We start from the raw sequence: 22643 nt of genomic DNA, 5'->3' as shown, positions 1-22643 counted from the left end.
AAATATGTAACTCTTTATTTAATAATAATAATCTATTTTGATTATGCTGCATAATTTTGCTTCAGTTGAAGATTAAAGAAAACAACTTCAAAAACTTTTTCGAGTTCATTCTTTTTACTTGTATTATCGTGACAAAAGTTTCGGTGACGAAATTACCTATATGGCAATATTTTGGTGACGAAATTACCGGTGACGAAATTACCGTGACGAACTTTCCGGTGACGAAATTACCGCCGCCCATACTAAGGGGTTCCATAGTCTTGTGGTTAGAACTTTTGACTCCTGTTCGCGTGATTCTAGGTTCGATTCCCTACTAGAATACTCAAATCATTGGCGTTTGCTCATCATTGTGAGGCAAGCTGGGGAGCCACGTGATTAAAAGACGTGACAGTCTATAGAATTAATATAAATGTATACACAGTACAAATGTTGTTTGACAGTAGTAAGGTATTTCGTTGATATGTATATACTATTTCTAGGATGTATACATTTCTTTGTATACGATTTTTATAATGTATAATGTATTCTTATAATCAAGAACGAAATTTTAAAATTCTTCTTCTTCTTATTATTATTAAGTATTCTGCCTTTTGGCCGGTGCTGGGACTGATGAGATTTTTTTCGTTTCTTCTTAATTTTCAGTTTGGACCTTGAAATATTTCTTCCATGTTTCTTGATTTTCAGCTTCTTCTTAATAATAATTAATTATTAATGCTTAATAATAATTAGGCATAACAATGTTAGAAAACTGAAATATTTTAACAGAGCAGTTGATTTCCACGAATGTCTAACAACAAATTTTACCACCCAAGTGAGATTTATACCACTTGACACTATGGTTCGGAACTCATGACTATCATATTTGTGTTACAAGGTTATTTTCTAAAGACAGCTGTTTATTAGTCTAAAATCTAAACTCAGCAATACAGCCCATAGGGGCCTGGACATGCCAGCTGGTAAACATTCACAACCTAGAAGATCGTGATCAGTGCAATGACATCAAACAATCCTTTCGTCTTTCTTGGCCAGAGATCGCTACCACTTTATTCGGATAGTTCTCCATTTCTTTCACGATGTTGACTCAACTTCGGAAGTTGTGAGCTTACACTGGCAATCGAATCCTATTCTACATACAATGGAGACACAATATAACGAGATTCAGCTAAGGAAAAACTCCTAAATAGTCATTAGTAGGAAAAGAAGCTGAGTACTATTCAGGAATTAATTGTTGATCATCTCTTAGGGGGAGGATATTTTCGAGAAAATGTACGCATGGAAAATAATAATAATAATAATAATAATAATAATAATAATAATAATAATAATAATAATAATAATAACAATAATAATAACAATAATAATAATAATAACACAGCTACACAAAAAGAATAAAAGTTCTGTGCACCAGACCCCAGGGTATGGATTCAAAATATTTTGGTACCCAGAATCCAAATTTCGAAACCCCAGGACGAGTGACCGTGATATTTTTTTAAATGGGCGATAAACATAAGCAAACGTAAAACAGCACTTACGTTCTTCGCCCATAAAACAAAGTTGACACGGTCAAATCGTCCTGCAGTTTCGAAATTTGGGTTCTGGGTACCAAAATACATCGAATCAATACCCTGGGGTCCAGTGCACAGAACTTTTATTTATTTTGTGTGGTTGTGTAATAATAATAATACTGTATAAGGAAAAGGAATGAAGACGTACTAAAGGAAGCTAATGAAGGACGACAGATCATGAAGATAATAGGAAAAAAAAAAAGAAACAGCATGCTTGGACATCTTATTCGGCACTCCGATTGGATCACCATGTTGATAGGGGAAAAGGCAGAAGAAAAACCAGGAAGTGGAAGATCAAGGATAGAAAAATCTATAAGTTTTACGTCCCACAGTTATGCCTGGTAGGTTAAAGGAGCTAGTGATGTTGTGAAAAGAAGGAAATGCTGGAATGCAGAAAGTGGAAGGAAACGGGAGAACCCCGAGAAAACCCCCACACATGGTGTTTGTTCTCCACAAAGTTCACTTGGTGAGAGCTGAGATCGAACTAAGGACGCCATGCATTAGAGGTGAACGCTCTACCACTGACCCACCGCGGCCCGATCAGGGATAGATGCAGTTACGAAGAAGAGACCTTATCAAATTATAAAACAGCTCTCCCAGGGGAGAGAAAAGTTTTAAAATTTCCTTCTTGCGCATCAACCTATGATTGAAGTGAGAAAGATTATTATTATTATTATTATTATTATTATTATTATTATTATTATTATTATTATTATTATTATTATTATTATTATTATTATTATTATTATTATTATTATATCGAGAATGTACTTCTGGGTTTCCTCCTTAAAAAATACACACACTATTTCCAATTATGGTTATCCTACTTTTTACAAATTTGTCTTTTTTTCCTCTGTCTTTCATTCCCATCATGCGATGGGTGGGCCATAGAAGGTGACGCCTTTTCTGTGGCCAGAGTGATCAGATTTGTCTAATTCAATATTGGTTTAAATAGTATTAGTTTTCAAGCTACATATATGAGTTCTTTGACTAACTGAATAGTGCACGCCCCTTCTGGCTCACTCGCCACTATTTAACATTAAATTTCAGATGCCTCGATATACTTGCATGAGTTTATTATTTCTAAAATAAACATTACGTAAAAGGTTATTCAAATTGATATCAAGTTTTTCTGACATTTGTATATTACGCATATCTTTCTTAATTTGCATTACTCACATTAACCCAGAGAACGAACAAATTTTAGAGTTCTGGTTTGAACTTCTCTTACAATAATAAGCAAATATACGAGGAACAAATTTACCATTATTGACGATGCGGAGGGGAGGAGATTTTCTGGACTAGGAAGGAATGTGTGCGGGTGCAGAGCAGAGGTCTGTACGGGCCGGAATTTTCAGCCCGGGCCCGGCCTGTGAATTTACAATGTGAGGCCCGACCCGAGTCCAAAATATGTCTTAGCATTTAGGCCCTAGCCCGGACTGAGCTCTGTGATAATCAAATGAGCCCGAAATAAGCCCGAATTGCAGAAACTTAATTATTAATGCAAAATTGTATTTTTATTTACAGCAATTCGAGGTTTGATTTTGAAGTTGTGTTTTAAAAGTCCTCCAGAAAGAACGGCGCAATTTGTATCGTTTTACACTATATTTACAAAGTTAGGCCCGAAAAAGTCCGAGAAATATGGTTGTATATTTAAAAATTCACAGCCCGAACCCAGGGGCGTCATTTAGGAGGACAGGGAGAGACATTTGCCCCCCTCCCGAGTTTGAGATTTATATAATTTTATCAATAGCATAGTAGTAAATCAGTGAAAAACGCGAAATTTTACATATATCAAGGGGTCTTGGCCCCCCAAGCCAAATCTGAAATGACGCTACTGCCCGAACCCCTCCCGGGCCCGAAGTGATACATTCTTTGTAGGCCCGAGCACGTGCAGACCTCTAGTGCAGAGGCGTTTCAAGTGGTGGGCGACTGCCCACGGCCTTGCATCTTGAGGGACCTCGCAAAGACCAACGAGCCTAAATCGATTTAGCACTCACTTTTGTCGATGCAACAATAGAAACAAATATGAATTCGGACTTAATTACAGAAAAACAATACGCTTCAAACTAACTTTTCATCTATTCGTATATATTAGATCGCTAGCATACGCGACAGGCGGCGAGTTTATTTTAAAATTGCAATAATGAATGTGTATAAGTCTTTATAGTTGAGATGAATTGTTTTCGATAAATTTTATTATAATTAGCAATTTTTAAAAAAGGGGGCAGGAAGGACTCGTAAACCTTATTCGCCTTCTGTGCAGATGGTATGGTAAAAATCAATACTGGATAATGAAAGTGTAAGTGTAAAGGCTAATATGGAACAGAGAAACAAAAGAGAACTTCTTCAGAAGGGAATTGGGAGGGGAGGGGATGAGAGTACAATGCTGTGACACTTAAAATGCGTCTTGATTTGTACACTTCAACAAACTTTTCTTATTAGATTACGCAATTTCTAGTTTCTTACTCCGATTATTCAAAGTATTCAAATGTTCTCGGAGGGAGTGACCGCCCCTCCCTTTAATCCGTCCGTGGTGTCATTCAGTTTGGCTTTTCGCTACTAATTCAAAGTGCTTTCCGAAACAAGTTGTCTTCTTGTGACAGCAGGGGGTGGAAGAAACAAACAAACCGTGAAAGGAAGAAAGAAGAGGTTTTGGGCTCTTCCAGTCCAGACCATTCTAACCACTGAGAAGTGAGAATCAAAACGTGATTTTTCTGGTAAGAGCGTCCTTTTAAAAGCAGCTAACAAGCAAACAGATGGTCAGCCCTCTCCCCTCTGCAGCATACTTTTTATTCTCTGTTGCCAAACTTACTGAAGAATATATTGCAGTTATTCTAACGCATGTAACGTAAATTGGAGACCGTGGTTGGATTTATATGGGTCTTGTGTATTTGTATTAAAAATTTCAAGTTATTACCTGCAATACTTTGTTAGAAATTACCATATTAAATTTTACATGTTATCAAATGGAGAGTTAAAAACCTAAGCGGAGATGGTAGAAGATCCCCGTATTGATCAGAGTTATAAATATTTTCTTTTCCAATAACACGTGTTGCTTCACATTCGCGACAAATGCATTGGTACTGGCTTCTAACTTTTTGGGCTATAGATTTAATCAAACATCCTGTTAAAATAAGTACAGAAAGGGGTTTCAGATCAGTCTGCACCTTCTCTCAGTAGTCCCTGCCAATTATAATTGTTCTTGGCTAACTGCAGAACATTTCAAACCAGAAGACTATTTGTAATTGTAATCATCATATTGGATCCGCCAATTTGAATTTTGTAATTTTAACGTCAGGTTCTGAATCACCTGTCCTAAAACCCCTTGGCAGTAAGCTGGCCGTATCATTTAATCTTCTATTTTAATAATTATTTTCTGTTTATGCTTGGAGGCCACCTCTAACGTTCAAAAGGTTGGTTTCTACCCTTAAACCCGCACCATTACCAAAGTAAAAAAAAAAAAGATTATTTTTTGATATTCTACAAGTATGCAAAGTTTCATTCAAATCAGTAAATTATACTTCCGTAAGTCTCCTTGTTAGTGCTGTTCAAATGGAACAAATAAGTCAATTGGCGGACATGAAGTCAGAAAAACGATAAAATACCCCAATGTTACGAAGAGATTGAGCAATAACAATGAGATTCAATAACAATGTTAATCAGTTTACTCCATTGCAGAGTGGCTACACTATGACACTTCATGACTGTTCATTACAAGCATATGATTTATGCAATCAAATATTAGGCTATACACCGAAACGTCCTTTACAGCCAAGCGTCCTTACACCGAAACGTCCTTACACCGTAACGTCCGTACCGAAACATCCGTACACCGAAATGTCCTACACCAAAACGCAATACACCGAAACATCCTAGACCCCCGTCACACAGGGTCTAGCGGAAGGACTTATCCGATAATTTTCACTCTTCAACTCTTATTCTTCTGTTTGCTATTGTCTTACGATTAAAAGCTATGGCACCTCCCCCCACCCACTCTATAGAGATCAAACTCAAGGAAGCAATTCCCTCGTCCTCCCCATGTGGCGCCTTGGTTAAGCCGTCAGTGGTGAATAAGATGAAGCTGCAATTTCATATAGGAGAGGGATGATTATTGAAACTGGGGTATTGTACAACTTCTCCGGAACACTTTATTTTCTACATTGGCTAATTCTTCTTAGGTATTATCAATAATTTATAGGCAAAGTATGTATATTAAGTATTTCCCATTTTGTATAGAGATTTCAGTCATTGTATATAGTGTCTAGGTATGGTTAACGATGCCTGATTTCCTACTCTGCCGCTAACATACACACTGTTTTCCTATAGGTCCTATATATTGCGTATTTAATGTTACTCGTAAAATATTCTGTTTAGTGGAATTTTGTCCTAGTAGGAAAAATTTTGATGAGCTTTTGTCCTACTCGAAATATTCTGACTACATAAGATGTGGGCCTACAGTTTACCATGGAACCTGAAGGTAATATACACGGATCAAAAACTAAATATTCCCGAGAAATTAAGCATTTAATACAAAATTAAAGAAAAACAAACAAAATCATCTACCTTCCTTTAACCTAATAGATGTATTAATATTACACGTATTAATAAAGTTTAGTCAGTAATTATATACGACTTACGAAATACGTCAGAGGTATCTGCAGATAGTGAATTACATAGACTTTCAACATAAGCTCAGGAACCCAAAATCATATTTATCAGGATACGCGCAAATTTTGTTCATATATTAACCTGTTAAATCTTATATTTTTCTCAATATATTGCAGAATTACGTTGCAACCAGGAACTCTGTACACCAATACCTTTAAAAAAAAAAAAAAAAGAATCTCATCCGAAGCTTCAAAAACCCTGGTCTATTTCCGGTTAAATTGACAATTCGTGTAATGTACAGTTCCAGATGTATAGAAAACGCAAAGGAACAACGGAGAGCTATTATGAATAAATAAACAATAAAGAAAAAATATGCTATTTAATTAAAGAAATTAAATTATTTCCATTAATCTGAATAAAGATTTTCTAACTTCCATCTAAAACTATAGGCTTCATGAGATGTAGTCCTACATATTACCGTGGAGCCCGAAATAATAGCATAAGAATTGACCACTTGTCTATTACTTACCAAAAAGAAAAAAAAAAAAGAAAGAAAAGAAAAGCTAAGTTTCCGTTAAACATATTAATAAAACTGTCTTAATAATATTAGAATTATGAATAATATACAGACATTGATATTTTCAGGGACAATTCAGGGAAAGGTCCCAACGAAATACCTCCGAATTCATATCGCCGAATATGTTTAATGTGAATTACTAATATTCTTGAAATGTCACTCTTTACCACTGTCTTGAAAGTTGCCCTTCCAGAAACATTCTCTCTCAAAGCTGAAAAACTTGGCCCAGAGAAGAAAATGCAAAACAAGTACTTATGGTACATGTTTATGATTCTATTCTATATAGAAAATACTTATGGATAATAACATAGAGTAAACATATTCCTAGGACTAGGAATATATTTATTCTTCGAAATAAAACGGCAAAAAAAAAAAAAAAACTGAGAAACGAACATTTGCATAAACTAATATTGGAGGAAATTACGCAGCATTATATGACTATAAATTAAATTTCCATTTTCGTCACAATACGCGATCTGTCAGAAGCTTTACATAGTTTCTACTTATTAAATTGTTGATATAATCTTTAAGAAGTATGTCTCTTATTTCAGTCATTTTGCTTTCGAGCAAATTAGCCAATGAAATAAATAAATAAAATTTACTATGTAGTTTTTGTTCTCTCTTTTAGGTAGTTTAGAAAAAGGCTAACTCAGTAAAACAAAGAGTAAAAATAAAAATAAATAAATAAGAACTTAAAGAAAAGAACCTAGTAATATTTCTAAAGATACATAATAATATACAAGTACTTACGTATGACCATTACAACAATACACAGAGTAACTTTTCTGGCCCATGGTACTATTTGAATCTTGATGTGGGAACATCTTTAAAGAACTCCTTTATTTCACCACTAAAGAAGAAATGTTACTGACAGATAAAATATTTCTACTTTCACTAATCCTTAGTTATTTGTCACATGATCACGAATTCTATTGGTCAAAAAATGAAAGTACGGGGTTACATCCCCAAGAACAGGGTAACAATATTCTGATTACTCACCCCTTCCTCTTTAAAAACATACTCATAATTAAACAAACAGATGATCCATGAAAGGTCATTTAAATGCCCTAAGGATATCGACAGCTGGTATTAAGAAAATAATTGGCAACGAAGAATGCATACCAGAAATAAGGTTTTGGGCCATTTCCTTAGAAGCAAAGTTTTGAAATTAAGAAAATATTGAATTTTTAACAAAATATCCACTCCCTCAAATAAATCATTCAATGGAGAGAGAGAAGAACCAATACGTATACGGATACGTATTTGCTTTCATTTAAAATACAGTGAATTTAATGATAGTTATTCCGAAATACCAAGAAAGCTGGTTAGATTATTAAAGATATGTAATGAATGTCAAAGTAAAGTCCACTTAGGAAAATTCTTAACAAAGAGCTATCAGGTCGGGAATTACTTTATACAAGGAGACGCGTTGTCGCCAAGTCGCCATTATTGTTCAACTTCGTCCTGGAGTACGCTAGAAGGAAAATGAAAGATAGCAAGCAGGGCCTAGAGCTGAATGGTATTCATCAGGTTATGCCGTATGCTGATGATGTAAATTTAGTAGGAGATAATAAGAAAACAATAGAAAGAAATGCAGAGGTCTTATTAATCCCTTGCAGGGACTTGTATTTAGAAATAAAAGCAGAGAAAACTAAACACATGATGTTCGCCGAGATCGTAATACAGCAAATTATAAATGCGTTAAAATATCAAATAATAATACTTTCGGTAAAATGGTTACTTTCAACTATCTAGGCTCAGTATTAACAGACCAAAACAATATTCACGATGAAAGTAAATGTCGACTGAAACCAGGGAATTCGTGTTATTATTCAGTGCAATCTTTTATCGTCGCTAAATCTGTCGAAGAATTTGAAGCTTAAAATATATAAAACGATAATCATGTATGTTGTTTTGTATGGTTGCGAAACATGGTCATTGTGATGGAAGATCGTAGACTGAAAATATTCGAAAAAAAAAAAAAAAAAGATTCCAAGACGAATATTCGGACCCAAGAGGAATGGAAATGATGAATGTCGGAAACTTCATAACGAGGTACTACATAATTTATATTGTTTACAAAACACTGTTAGAGTCATCAAATCTAGAAGGCTTAGGTGGGCAGCTCATGAAGCCTGAACGGAAAAAGTAGGAACACTTTCAAAGTTTTAACTGGAAATCTAGTCGGAAACGACCATTAGGAAGACCTACGTGCAAATGGGAGGACAATATTAAAATGGATATCGCAGAAACAGGAATACAAAGTAGAAACTGGATCCGGTTGGCTAAGAACAAAAGCCAATGGAGAGCTTTTGTGAACGAGGCAATGAACCTTAAGATTCCATAGGCCATAGAGTTAGTTAGTTTACTGATAATTTTTCTTCGGTAATGCTGAAGCATTATAACGAAGTATCATTTTCTCTTTCTTAGAGCACTGATTGCATCATAAAACATTACACTCTAAAAAATCATTGTATTATTTCAACGACATGCCTATGTTTTTACACGATTGTGTTAAAATATAACACAAACAAGTGGTTAGAAGAACACACTCTCCATTTGAAGTTGTGTATCAAATGCCGGTAGTTGAAATGACACAAAAAAGAAGAAAGAAAAGAAAAAGTGAAAATTAACACAAGTGTAGAATCTTCGGTGTTGTTTTCTGCGTGATTGCCAAATATGTTTGACATCTAATTATAAAGGCTTATGAATTGAAGCTACAGAAAACACAGTAGAAAGAAATACTTAAACAAATCCAGGTATACGCAAAATTTCAACATAAAAACCGTGCGATGTGTTTTCAATTGTTTTACATAATGTTTCTGAGGAAATATGTTAAGAGCGAGAAAAATCGTATTACTGTGTCACTTTTACACAGCACTAGAGCTCGCCAGTCAACACCGGGGACTATGCTTCAATAATGACGGGAAACAAGTAGAATCACGATTAAGAGGCAAACATATTATAAGGATATAGGTAAGAGTGTCCTATCATTCTTGAACAAGATGTTGGTGAAGGTTGTGTTTCGCACCATCAAGAAATACTTCACAATAGGTGTTGGGGAGGACGACATTTTTTTTAAATGAAGATTTTCTACATGAAGTGTTGTGTAGTTTACTATTCTTATTTTAAAATTAGAATCTTCGGGAAGCATAAGCATTCACACCACATGGTTTTCCAACACAGAAAAATGGTTACATCAACACCACACACGGAATTATTTCAACACCGAAATAGATGTCGTAGTAACACAGAAGTGGAGTCGAACTAACACCAAAAATGATATTAATCTGGTGGTCTGACCTTGAATTTTAGCACAGAGAGTGTTGAATTAACACCAAAACGGTGTTACTTATACGAATTTGACCTTGAATTATGACACAGATTGTGTGTTGAAATAATAAGAAAATGATGTTGAAGTAACACAGGGAATATGTTATATTGATACTTGACATAGTGTAATATTAACACAAAATAATTAACACACTACACACTGTGTTAGTTTCTTCGTGTTGGTGCAACACCGCCACAAGTAACATTCAACACTTTTCTCCACACTATCGACCCTGACATGGTGTCGAATCAACACTGAAAATACTAACACAGATCCGAATTTAACACCGCTCAGCACCGGTTGTGTGTTAAAGACGTAACACCCCCCCTGTGTTAAACGCCAACACCGTGGGGTCTGTGTTGAACTAACACCGCATAGTAGTAGTCACGCTGGAACCACTGCCCTGTGTTAAAATTGAGTTGAATCAACACAACCATTTTTTACTATGTGTTTGCCCCCAGAAAACATGTTAGCAACTAGTGAAGGAAAAACATTGAGACGTAATTCTAAGAGCTATAGTCACCGGCAGCAGAATTTATTATTTTTTCCTCTTTGAGAAATTAATGTGAATTGCTTTCTGAAACTAAATTCTTCAATATAGTTTGCATTTGTCCCGAAGATGAAGCAACACATGTTATTGGAAAAGAAAATATTTATAACTCTGATCAATACGGTTTAATTTGGAAATGCAGACGGGACGTACTTTAGTGTTTACAGGGATACAAACAGTAGAAAGTGTGACATAGTCAGTAAATTCTATGACTAGTAGCTACCACTGTTAATTGTTTTGTAGGAAAACAATGGAACATTTGGTCTTATAGTTCAACACATCCTCTTTAAATTTGAAAATATCCTTGTGAAAGCGTCAAATCCGGGACAATTAACATCAAGTGTTGTGAGATCATGGTTCGAAGAGATTTTTCTTCAAGCGTCTAATGCAAAGTCCATTTTGTTATTAGCTTCGTGGAGTGGTCACAATTCATCAATTTTGAACCTATTTTAAGAACAAAAGAGTAACTCATAATAGAAACCATTTCTGCAGGAACAACTGGTAGGATTCAGCCTCTTCCTGTGTTCTTTAGGCCGTTAAAAATTTTCTTGAGGCTCTTTTCTGACACTGTCCTCTACAGCTATAACATGAGTTTATATCTCCGTAAAAATACAATATCCCAACACTGATTCATAATCAGTTTTCTTCTCCTAGATTTGCTAATCTTATTGGGTATGCATGATATAAAAGCGGTTATTTGGAAGAAAACCCACCTGTGTTTGAAAATTTCCTTTCAAAGATTGTGCAGTATTTTGCGATTTGTGCACAGTTATCGCCGTAATAAGGTGTGTGTGGTGTGCACAATGTTTATGCATTACACACTTTTTTACTATATATCATTACCATAAAACGTTTTCCCAAACAATTCATAATTATAACATTTGAGGATATAAGAAATTCTGAGATAGAGTGAAGCGAGGGGACTCACTATAAATAAGTAACCCCTGTCAATTACAGCAGCATTTAATTTTTATTTTATTTATTAATTTATATTTTCTACTTCATGAATTTATTTCTCCCAAACGAATAATTTTCATTTTGAAGAGTGGACGTTTTGGTGTAAACATTGGAACTTTTACACCGAACCAGCCTCACACCTAAACGTCCTTACACCGAGACATCCGTACACCGAAACGTCCTACACCGAAATGCCCTGCACCAAAACGTCCTACACCGAAACATCCTACACCGAAACAGCCGTATCCCGTTTTCAAAATATAGGATATGATTAATTGTATATATGTCATATGATTAATTGTATACATGTCATATGAAATTTGATAAGGTAATAGTATGAACACAAGAAAGAGCATTTATCAACGTTTAAAGATACGCAAGTCATTACACAATTTACTTCGTTAATAAATATGATTTAATTGTCGTTATATCAATCTTTCGTGGACTCGTCGTAACCTGGAAGAATTCTGATAAATTCTACATGAATCTAATACTGAAATCAGGACACATTTTGTACATAAATTTAGAAAACGAGACGAGAAAATTTTGATTCGAGAAAATTCGGATTTTTACAAACATTTACGACATGAGACGAGAAAACCTGAATTCTCATCTCGTCTTGAGGGCAACGCTATAAGCAAGCAAGTTAGAAATCAAATATGCACGATCATGGTTCCTTTAAGCTGCACTAAGCTGTAAATATACCCAATATCGCATTGGGGGTGAAAGGGGAGCGATTAAAGTGGAATGCCTGATAATTTAAGGTTCCTCATAACTCCAGTGAAATTCAGGGAAAATCTCTGAATTACGAAAAAAAGAAAACATACAAAATAAATTTTCAGGGTAACTCTTACAGGTATTACGTTATTATAAGATTAATGCTACTTCTGAAACTGATTTGATTGAATATGTATTTGGATAACAAAACTACTTTTATAAGTTTTTCAAAGTATCAAGTTTGAGAAGAACGAAGTTTGTCTTCCACTATTGTTATCTCATTGCTCATAGATACCAGTGATGAAATAATTGGTCGAAAATCACGCGGCCGCTTCTTACATCAATTCATGAAGAAAATTAGTTCCAATATTAGGTACCTAAGTTGAGTATTAACACACACCAAAAAAAAAAAAAAAAAAAAAAAGAAAGAAAAGAAAGAAAAAAAACAGCCTCTTGCAACCATGCATAGCACATTTTAATACTTACACTTGAAATAAAAATATGACTGGATAAAGACGATTGCCTTTGTCTTTGAATTTCATATGCGAATAACAATATAGGGCTTTTCAGATAGAGGAGGGAAGGGGCAGGTTTTATTAAACAAGATCGTACATCTGATATGTTTTAACTATAAGCAACTTGTACTTGCAGGCTAAACTCAGTCTTCTGATGTCAAACGACAAATACCATTAAGATGTTCAAGAGAATAACGTATCAGCATTATTACATACTACAGACACAAAGATACTACTAGGCTCCCAAGTTTCAAAATTATAATATTATGTGTGAAAGCAGTTAGTAGATTTAATTCTTTGTCACATGATAGCTAGACCTTGAGAGAAATTCAGAGGGAGTCCATGGGAAAATTCTTTCGTCATAAATAAAAGTTGTACTACTTAGAATTATTATAGAACCAAGATATCAATTGGAAGATGGTTAAAACGAAATAAATTTAAGAAAAAAGACATGGATAGCTGATATTTACGCACCTTTACGCTCTTGGTTCAATTTAGCTGTATTTATATGCTTTGGACATTTGAGGTAGAAAAGAATAAATCGAGAACCGTTACCTACTAACAAACACAATAGGTGAAACCTAAAAATACGAGCCCTAGGAGTTATAATTTTTGCCAAATTAACTTCCTGCCATTCTGTCCTTCTGCCATTTCGTCCGCTGCCATTTCGTCCTCCTGCCATTTTGTCCGCTGCCATTTCGTCCTCCTGCCATTTCGTCCGCTGCCATTTTGTCCTCCTTCCTTTATTTCCTGCCATTATGTCCCCTGCCATTTTGTCCTCCTGCCATTCTGTCCTAAATTCCTTTCATATATATAGGATGTTAATGAACTATACCCACAAAACTGTAAGAGGTGATTCCTCACATCAAAATAAGAGAAAAAAATCACATGGATCTACGGCAAAAAGTGCATAGTTTCAGAGGTAGGGCTGTCCAAAATCGCGAAAAAGCTAAATTTCAATATTCCCTATTTCGAAAATGAAATGAAATCTTTGAGTTTTACGTCCCACGGTTATGCCGGTTAGGCTAAAGGAGACGGTGATGATGAGTAATGAATGAAATGGTGGAATGAAGAAAGTGGGAGGAAGCGGGAGAACCCCGAGAAAACCCACGCACGCGGTGTTTGTCCACCACAAAGTTCACTTGGCGGGGGCTGGGATCGAACCCGGGACCCCAAGCACCAGAGGTGAACGCTCTACCACTGAGCCACCGCGGCCCTCCCTATTTCGAATTCCAAAACTGTGGATAGTGGTTCTTATCAGTGTAAAGGAAGCCACGCATTCACAATTCAAAAGTGCATATTTCATCAATTGTCAATAGGTGTAGAGGGTATTTCCTACAGGGTGTAATTCAGAGATAAGCTCTCAATAAGTTTTCAGATATACCCTCATTTCATGAAGGGTCCAAAGTACGCAAGAAGCAAGCCTTGACAACAATGAGCACCCAACGCTTCAGAGGGAGGTCATAAATGTTAGGAACCAGCAGCCCCACGTTCTTTTTGTGTGTGTTCGGAAGAACGTGTGATGATATGTATTTCGTCACGGTATACTTCACGTTTTCTTCACTTATAAGCGTGAAAGAAAACATCGCACCGAGTACGAGAGACCATGCTGCTGACGATCCTTAACACTTCCGACATCGCGCCAAACGATTCCGTGTTCACTGCTATCAAGGCTTATCATTTGCCTACTTTGGACCAATCATAAATTCAGAGCATATCTCAAAATTTGGTTGATGGCATGTCTGGAAATTTCATCCTGCAGGGAATACTCTGTTCACCCATTGAACATTAATGAAATTTGCATTTTTGGATTGCATATGCATGACTTCCTTTACGCTGATAAGAACCACCATCCAAAGTCTCTCGAATTCGAAATAGAGCCTCTTTGAAATTTGGCTTTGGGCAGCCCTAGCTCTGAAACTATGCACTTTTCGTCACAGGTCCATATGAACTTTTTCTCTTATTTTGATGTGAGGAATCACCTCTTACAGTTTGTCGGTATCGTTCATTAACACCACATACATACATATATATATATATATATATATATATATATATATATATATATATAAGGTGGCCCAGAAGAAGGTATACAGTCCCGTACTGATCAGCTAACTGTATTCTTGTTATCCATCAGGTAGACTTAGTTTCTTTATTATTTGTTCTTCATGTTCTTTTACTTCTATCTTAAGCTCGCAATAGCGGAAGCAAATAAACCTATAAACTAGAATGTGGTACTTGATCAATGCAGGGCTGTACCGTATATCTACTTTTTTGCCGCCCTCTATATAAAACGTCCAGTGCTTATAAATCAGAAACGGCTGAGAATAAGATGAATCAAATACTAAGATAGGAAAATGTCAAAGGGTACATCACATGGTGTTGTTGTGGTGACCCAAAGGCCCTCCTGGAAAGGGGCCCAAAGGCCAACTTCAAATTTTCAAATAGCAACATGTATTGAACCATACCTCATTCGATAGTTCTTAAAAAACGAAACAACTTTTATAGGAAACCATTTTCGATTTGGGCCACCATTTTCAAAATGGGCACAAATATGTGTTCTGTATCAGATAAAACGTCCAAATCAGAAACGGCTGAGAATAAAAAGATGAATCAAAAACTAAAATAGGAAAATATCATAGAGCACATCACATCGTGTTGTTGTGGTGACCCCCAGGGCCCTTCTAGAAGGGGCGCTGGGGCCACCTTCAAATTTTCTGATGGGAACATCTATTGAATCATACCTTATTCGGTAGTGCTTGAAAAACGAAACAACTTTCGTAGAAAACAATTTTCGATTTGGGCCACCATTTTCAAAATGGCCGCAAAAAAGTGGGTCCTGTATCAATTTGAAAAATGAAATGAAATCTTTGAGTTTTACGTCCCGCGGTTATGCTAAAGGAGACGGTGATGATGAGTACTGAATGAAATGGTGGAATGAAGAAAGTGGGAGGAAACGGGAGAACTCCGAGAAAACTCACGCTCTACCACTGAGCCACCGCGGCCCCTATATCAATTTGAAGTTGACCCCTGGGTCCATGGGAATGAAAATCCATTTCCAAATTTATTGTCTAACCTTCAGAGGCTCCGAGATATGAAAATTTTAAAATATTAGGAAGCGGTTATTGAGAATTGAAACTTTTTCTGCTTCTTATACTGCTTTATTCAAGTATTGCATTCAGATTTGTGCATGGGTTGATTGGTTAAGATGACGTGGGGTGTTCAGGACAATTGCATTCCTCTAAAGGGGCGTAAGACTCGAAAAGTTTGAGAATCATTGCTTTCAAATCAAGTATATTTTCTTTTGTTTTGAATGACGTATTATACATAGTGCAAGATCAGTATATACACGTACAGTATATATTTTTTAAATATTGTTATTATAGTAGGACAAAAATTACAAGAAAGCAGAAGATAAAATATACCTAGGTATAGAAAATAAAATAAAACTAGGTCATTCTAGTGGTAAACTATAAAATAGAAACTGTATAGTGACCTTATTTCAGTCTCCATATATGTACCAGAAACATATAAATGTACTTACATATGCCCATTAAAACAGTGCGTAGAATTAAATTTCTGATCCATCACACTACTTGTATCTTCAGACGAAAGCATTTTTAATGAACTGTGTTATTCCAGTACTGAGGAAGAAATACTGATACAATAGATATTTCCGTGTTTGGAGAACATTCACAATTAGAAATTCTGTTGGACGAAAATAGAAATCCAATACCTTAACTCAAAATAACATCAGTTTGTCATAGCTTACCCTCTTCCCCCCATACAAACAGATGGTTGAGGAAAACTGTTATAATCAAGATAAAGGTCATTGGTCATTCCCTCCGGATATCAACAGCTGTCTCCAGAAAACACTTAGCAACAAGATTTTGCAGTAATTTCTATAAAGAGTGCATACAAACTTGGGATTTGTATTTCACTTCATTCTCGTTCCTCCGGCTATTTCTCGTACAGAGCGGTGCCGAATTATCAAAAATGTAGGATTTCTACAAACACTTAAAATGTTTGTCTTTATATTACATTTCATTACACGTCTTTATTTACATACTACTGTAAGAAAAAATTAATACATATTGACCCACCACAGATTTAGTCACAAATATGCTAAACAGTAGCACATACTAAATACAATATACAAGATTTTGAATTCTGCGTACAGCCGAATTTAATTTTATTTCATTTTGATGTCATATCCTATATATGGTCGCCGCTCAGCGATAGAGCGCTCCCCTCAGGCACGTATTGTCCCTGGGTTCGATCCAAAAACATGCCAAGTGAGATTTGTGGTGGACAAAGAGCGTTCGTGTGGGATTTTTCGGGATTCTCCTGTTTCCTCCTACTTTCGTCATTATATCATTATCATTCATCTCATCTTGTCTCCCTTAGCCTTGATGTATAATCATGATACATTAAACTCAAAAAAATAAGCAAACATTTCATACATTGTATCATTTCGCCTTTACCTATTATCTCATGCAGTTACGCAAGATAAATTATAAGATTTGTGTGTTCCAATTTAGGTTAGATAAGGATCCTTGTATTACCTAATTCTTGTGGTGTCTTCCCACTTGCGACAGTCCTATTAGCGACAGGAACTGTTAACTGTCCTATGAGCGACCGATTCGATCTGTTACCTGCCCTCTGAGTCACCGATTCGTTCATACTAAGATAATGGAAGAAGATAAAGTTCTCTCTTCTTTAACTTGTTTCATGCTCATGTGGTTTAGAACCTAACAAAATGTACTATGAAAACTTTCGCTCTACCTGAATTTAATGCGTGAGAATGCTCTCATTACATTAACAACCTTTTATACGTTTTCCTAATATTATATTTTTGAATTAATTTCTATGAATACATTGACTATATCAAGGGAAAAACTAACTAAATACTTAGAATAGCTCCACCTTTGCCTATGATTCTAATATAATTAAAAATTTCATGTTAAAATGATACGGAGCATAAGTGTAGATTGAATATGGTTATGGCATAAGAGAGAAATCAGAAAGAAGTAGGAGCGCCCGAAGAAAATTTTCTACGGAGGGGCATCTCCATGGTTGCTGTATCACATCTGGTATATCTGATATTTAATATATGTGGTTTGCTATATTACGTATACATTTTTGTGAGTCAAGGGAGCAATCCCTACCTTTCCATCAGGCACCCATGGAAAGAGGGTGTTCACCACTTGAGGATATAAAAGAAATCTAAAAACACGGTGTATTCGAAGAAATTATTACACAAGTTAGAAATCTCTCGCAGGACTTAACAGTTCGTCTAGTTATAAGGTACTATTTCAGATTGCTACACGACAAGCTTTTATGTATAAGTCAAAACAAGGGAGGAAGGCAAATTAAGCAATTAGTTTACGTTTTAGTAGCTTACAATAGGGAAGTAGGTAGTTTAAAGAGTTTGTTTACCGTTTGCATTGTTTAGAGTGAACTGCAATCTATTTAATAATTGGTGGGATTGATTGAGAATAGCCAATCAGATGAAAGGGATCTCAAAAGCTGTCTTTTGTTATTGACATTTTTTTTTATTTTATTCACGGTGAAACTGTTACACGTTTATGTTTTTCAAAATAAAATATATTACTTGGCCTAGTGAGTAATTAGATTTGAATCAAATTAAGTACAGAAATCAGCTTTTGAAGAAAGGGGATATTACAACTGGATTTTCAATAATTACATAGGAATATACTTTTCATGGAAATATCCCTATTGTCTCGTTAAGTTATTTGATATGTTTTATGCCAAATCTAACTCAAAATTAAAATAAGTTTTATTTGCACTCACAATAAAGGAAAAATATATTTGACGAACATAACACTGGCACATACATATTTCATACCAAGGTTGTTCGGGCACTAATAACGCCAGAGGCAAACATACTTTACGAGCTGGAATCATATCATCTTCCATCATCTCAATGTAAATGAATCGGTCGCTCATAGGACAGATAACAGTTCCTGTCGCTAATAGGACTGTCGCTTCTGGGACCAATTCATTCTTGTCAGGCCTAAAATATCGAACAATAAGAAAATGGTGGAAATAAAACGAATGAAATTAAAGAAGAAAAGCTCTTACTATATTAAGATATAGGCTATTACTGATATTAATAATATGATGATTCTCTGGTCAATATGTTTAATTCTACGTATGTAAAGCAACGTCTAAGGCTAGTCTACTAAAATACAAAAATAAGGGAAATACTTGATTTTCTCCTTCATTGAATTTATTTAAATACTTGAAAAATGCAGAACACTATATACCTTAAGAGTTCAACCGATCATATCAAACTTGGTATAGAATTACTTGTAGGTCTTGTCCTGTTATGTAAGAGTGTGAAATCTTTCGTTATGAAAGCTTTTGTTTCTCGAGTTACGTGCGGTCATATATGCCAAACATAACCTTAGTACGAACGGTGCCTTCCCGTTCTGCCTAATTCTCGTTCTGTCTAAAGGCCCTTCAGCACTTTGTAGAAAATATTTTCAATTATCTTATCTTTAGGAAGAACGGAAATTCCCGTTCTGCCTACTTCCCGTTCTGCCTAATCTATCGAAACGGGGAATTCTGTACAGTGAGGGATCTTTTCTAGGGATTTTTTCTTTAGTAGTTCTATTAGATTCTGTAAGAAGAATAACTATTTCCTCAAGTTTCATCATATATTTTAGATGTTATGCTACCTGTTCTTCTCGGAAAAATAATTAGATATACTACTGTTATTAGCAGCGTTATTCACGTCTACTTTAGTAAAGATGTGATCTTTTAATACTTACGGAGAAATGGGAAGTTAATTGATTTTCTTAAGGGCCGCCTTATGGATCCTCTTACATTGTTTGTTTAAATATGACCAAACATATCTTGAGCATATAAACTGTAGTATATTTTAAATACTGCGAGCCTTAGCATGCTGGAAATAAGTTAGTGAAAATCCGAATAAATTTTTGCTGTGAAATGACTTGATATTAGACCAAGCTAAATTATTGTTGTGTTCGTTTCAGTTACAATGTCGAATCGTTTTCTTTCAAAGAGTCAATTTTCTATTTCCTTGCAGGTATCTTTTTAAAAAATCACACTCATCTTTTGTAAAGTAGATGCAAATAACACTGCTAATAATAGAACTGTATGTTAGTTTTTTTTCGAGAAGAATAACTAAAATAACATCTAAATTTATGATGAAATTAGAAGATATAGCTATTCTTCTTACAGAATCTGTTAGAATTCCTAAACATATTATTACAAACGCAGGAAAACATCTAAGAGGACAAAACCAAGGAAAATTCTGACAGAACGGACAACATTCAATGGACAGAATCATAGGCGCAACCTAATAAAAAGATGATTATATTTTCCCTCAACTTTCATGACTGTAAAATGTTGTGTAATTCTTTACTTTAGTGAAATAACAATTTTTTAAATACTGAAAACCCAATAAAACACGTAACACTGTTTTAGTAGGTAACAGTGTTGATCAATGTTTCAGAATTAAAATAAGTAAATATTTATACAACACTCAAAAAACTGCTATATGCTACCTAGCGAAAGGATGAAAGTCTTCAAAAAATCAAATAACATCACAGTTACTTTTCGTAATGAAAATGAATGGTCGTACAGTAATATGTTGAACGTATTTCAAATGTAATATATGTATATACATATGTTGTGAGGAATGGTTTATAACTATTCTATCAGGCATTGTTTCCATATTGTCAAATTAAACACAACAAAACACTAAGCAAAACTGTGTGATTGAAATATATAGAAACACTTAACAGTTTAACACACTAAATGTGCTGGAAACTATTAGGCTGGTGATCGTGAGATTGTCATCATTAAGTATTCGAATTTCTCTCAGGATGTGGGTGCTAGTCTTTTCCTTTCACCATTCATTATCATAATTTATTTCTCATCATTTCCTGTAGCCAAAACGGGACAATCGTGAGGTGTTAAATTCAAAAATAAATAAATAAAATGATAATAGATGATGTCGTGTGAGCGGTCCCGGGTTCTAAAGCCCAGAAATCTAAATCCTTAATCATAATTGTTGATATCTACTTTCCAGATCCAGCGGAAATCTTGGTTGAAACCTATTTTCTCTGTGCTGAGACTTATATAATCATTTCAATGTGCTACTTATATTCTTGTGAGGTACCGTACTCCAGGAATACAGTATACGTAGGATAGCACGCACCCAGAAATTTTTGTTCGGAAGAGGGGGGGAATCCAATAGACCCTACTACAAGCCACTGTCTATATAGTATTGAACGGGTATTATTCTGTGCTCGATAAGTAATTGTAAAATATCTGCCTATATTTTCAGAAAAAATGATACAATTGGATTGTTTATACACGAGGAAGAGTCCAGATGAAGTGTAAAATAAAATTTTCATGCTACATCAATCATTTCCCTGTTAAACAAGTATAGTTTTATTAAGAAAGTGTACAAATGTATGTTGAGAAAGTTTTTTTGGGGGGTTGGACCCAGTGGATCTCCGTGGATGTGCACCTAAGTGTAGGGGTGCGCCCCTGTAAAAGAATGTTCCTCAACATTAGCATCATTTATGATTTTACCTGAGGGGACTAGTTGTTCACGACCAAAGAAGTTTCACGTTTTTTATTAGTATCTTGGTATACATTTTATTAAAAATATATTTCTCAATCTCAGGGTAGGGCAATTGCCCCCTCTGCCCTTCCCCAATGACGTCCCTGTTCCTAAAATGCTCTAAGTAGTTTTAGAAGTATTACATATTCAAATACAGTATTACTGAAATGTAAAAATGTTTCAGAAATATTTTTCTGATATATTTGTGTGTATATGGTATGTATTTAATGTCGTAGAACTACTTCGAGAGCAGGTACATTTTTCATTGAATATTTTGCTTCTAGGTTTCTTTCTGGCCTCGAGGTCGTGGATTGGGTGGCAGCAGAATGATCAACTACATGACTCACCAAATGAGTAGGGAGTCCGATTTCGACCCCTGGGGAAATGCAGTCGCAAATGGATGGGACTATCAAAGCCTTCGGTTCTACCACGAGAGAGCAACCTGTTTAGTTCAATCATCCACCAATCAACAGTGCAATGAATCATTGTTACGCATATCAAAAGTCGACACAACAAAGTTCCCACTTGCACAAGCATTTATTGAATCGAGGAACGTTCTAGGAGCAGCAAAAGATGCTAATCTAGAAGTTGTTGAGAGCACTACTTCCAAGGGGCAACGTTGGACTGCTTTTAATGGTTACCTTTAGCCAGTGTTGCCAGAGATACTGAATTCGCAGGAGATCTGCTTTTTCTACGTTCTACTAATCTACTGTGAAAGAAAATGAAAAGTGAACAATCTCCTGCTTTTTCCTTACTTCGATAAGTTAAAGAAATATGTTATTATTAATATTGAATTTTCATTTTTTCTTACATAAAAAGAGGAAATTTCTCTGTATTCATACACAAAGCTCTGTAGCGCAAATAGTTATATAGAGTTTTGATGTATATAATATGAATACAAGGATACAACTGTACGTCATCTTCTATATGCATGATGGTTGGCAAACTTTATGACTTACTGTAATATTTACGGATAAGTGTTGTTTAGATTGGGACTTGAGTTGGAAGCAGAGTAAAAGTGAAAGGTATGCTGGGGGAACGTCGTTACTCCACTTCCAAAAATATCTATGGTGTCCTCAACTTCCTAAAAAAATACAGTAAATAAACATAGGCAAGGAGGACGACCTAGGCCTATCATGCGTCACCCTACTATTTCAGAACCACTTTTACCCCTGGTGTGAAGAGTAGCTTAGA

The 22643-nt window shown here is 35.3% G+C and overlaps 1 protein-coding gene across 2 annotated transcripts in view; it reads right to left on the bottom strand.

The window, feature by feature from the left end:
* The window catches only part of LOC145671361 (bile acid-sensitive ion channel-like), a 116857-nt gene extending 100290 nt beyond the window's left edge, over positions 1 to 16567 (bottom strand). Inside the window, exon 1 of one of the 2 annotated variants that reach the window (XM_081740423.1) lies at positions 16371 to 16567. In XM_081740423.1, coding sequence (XP_081596549.1) covers positions 16371 to 16444 — 74 coding nt within the window. In that variant the 5' untranslated portion in view covers positions 16445 to 16567. Of the gene's footprint in view, positions 1 to 7503; positions 7661 to 16370 lie in introns of those variants that run through there. The other variant, XM_081740424.1, reaches the window with a different exon arrangement.
* Between the last annotated feature and the right edge of the window lie 6076 nt (positions 16568 to 22643).

Source organism: Thermobia domestica, chromosome 15, assembly GCF_964235325.1.
Source record: "Thermobia domestica chromosome 15, izTheDome1.hap1.1, whole genome shotgun sequence".
NCBI lineage: Eukaryota > Metazoa > Arthropoda > Insecta > Zygentoma > Lepismatidae > Thermobia > Thermobia domestica.
Note: the sequence above shows the minus strand (reverse complement) of the source record. Positions and strands in the feature narration are given on the sequence as shown.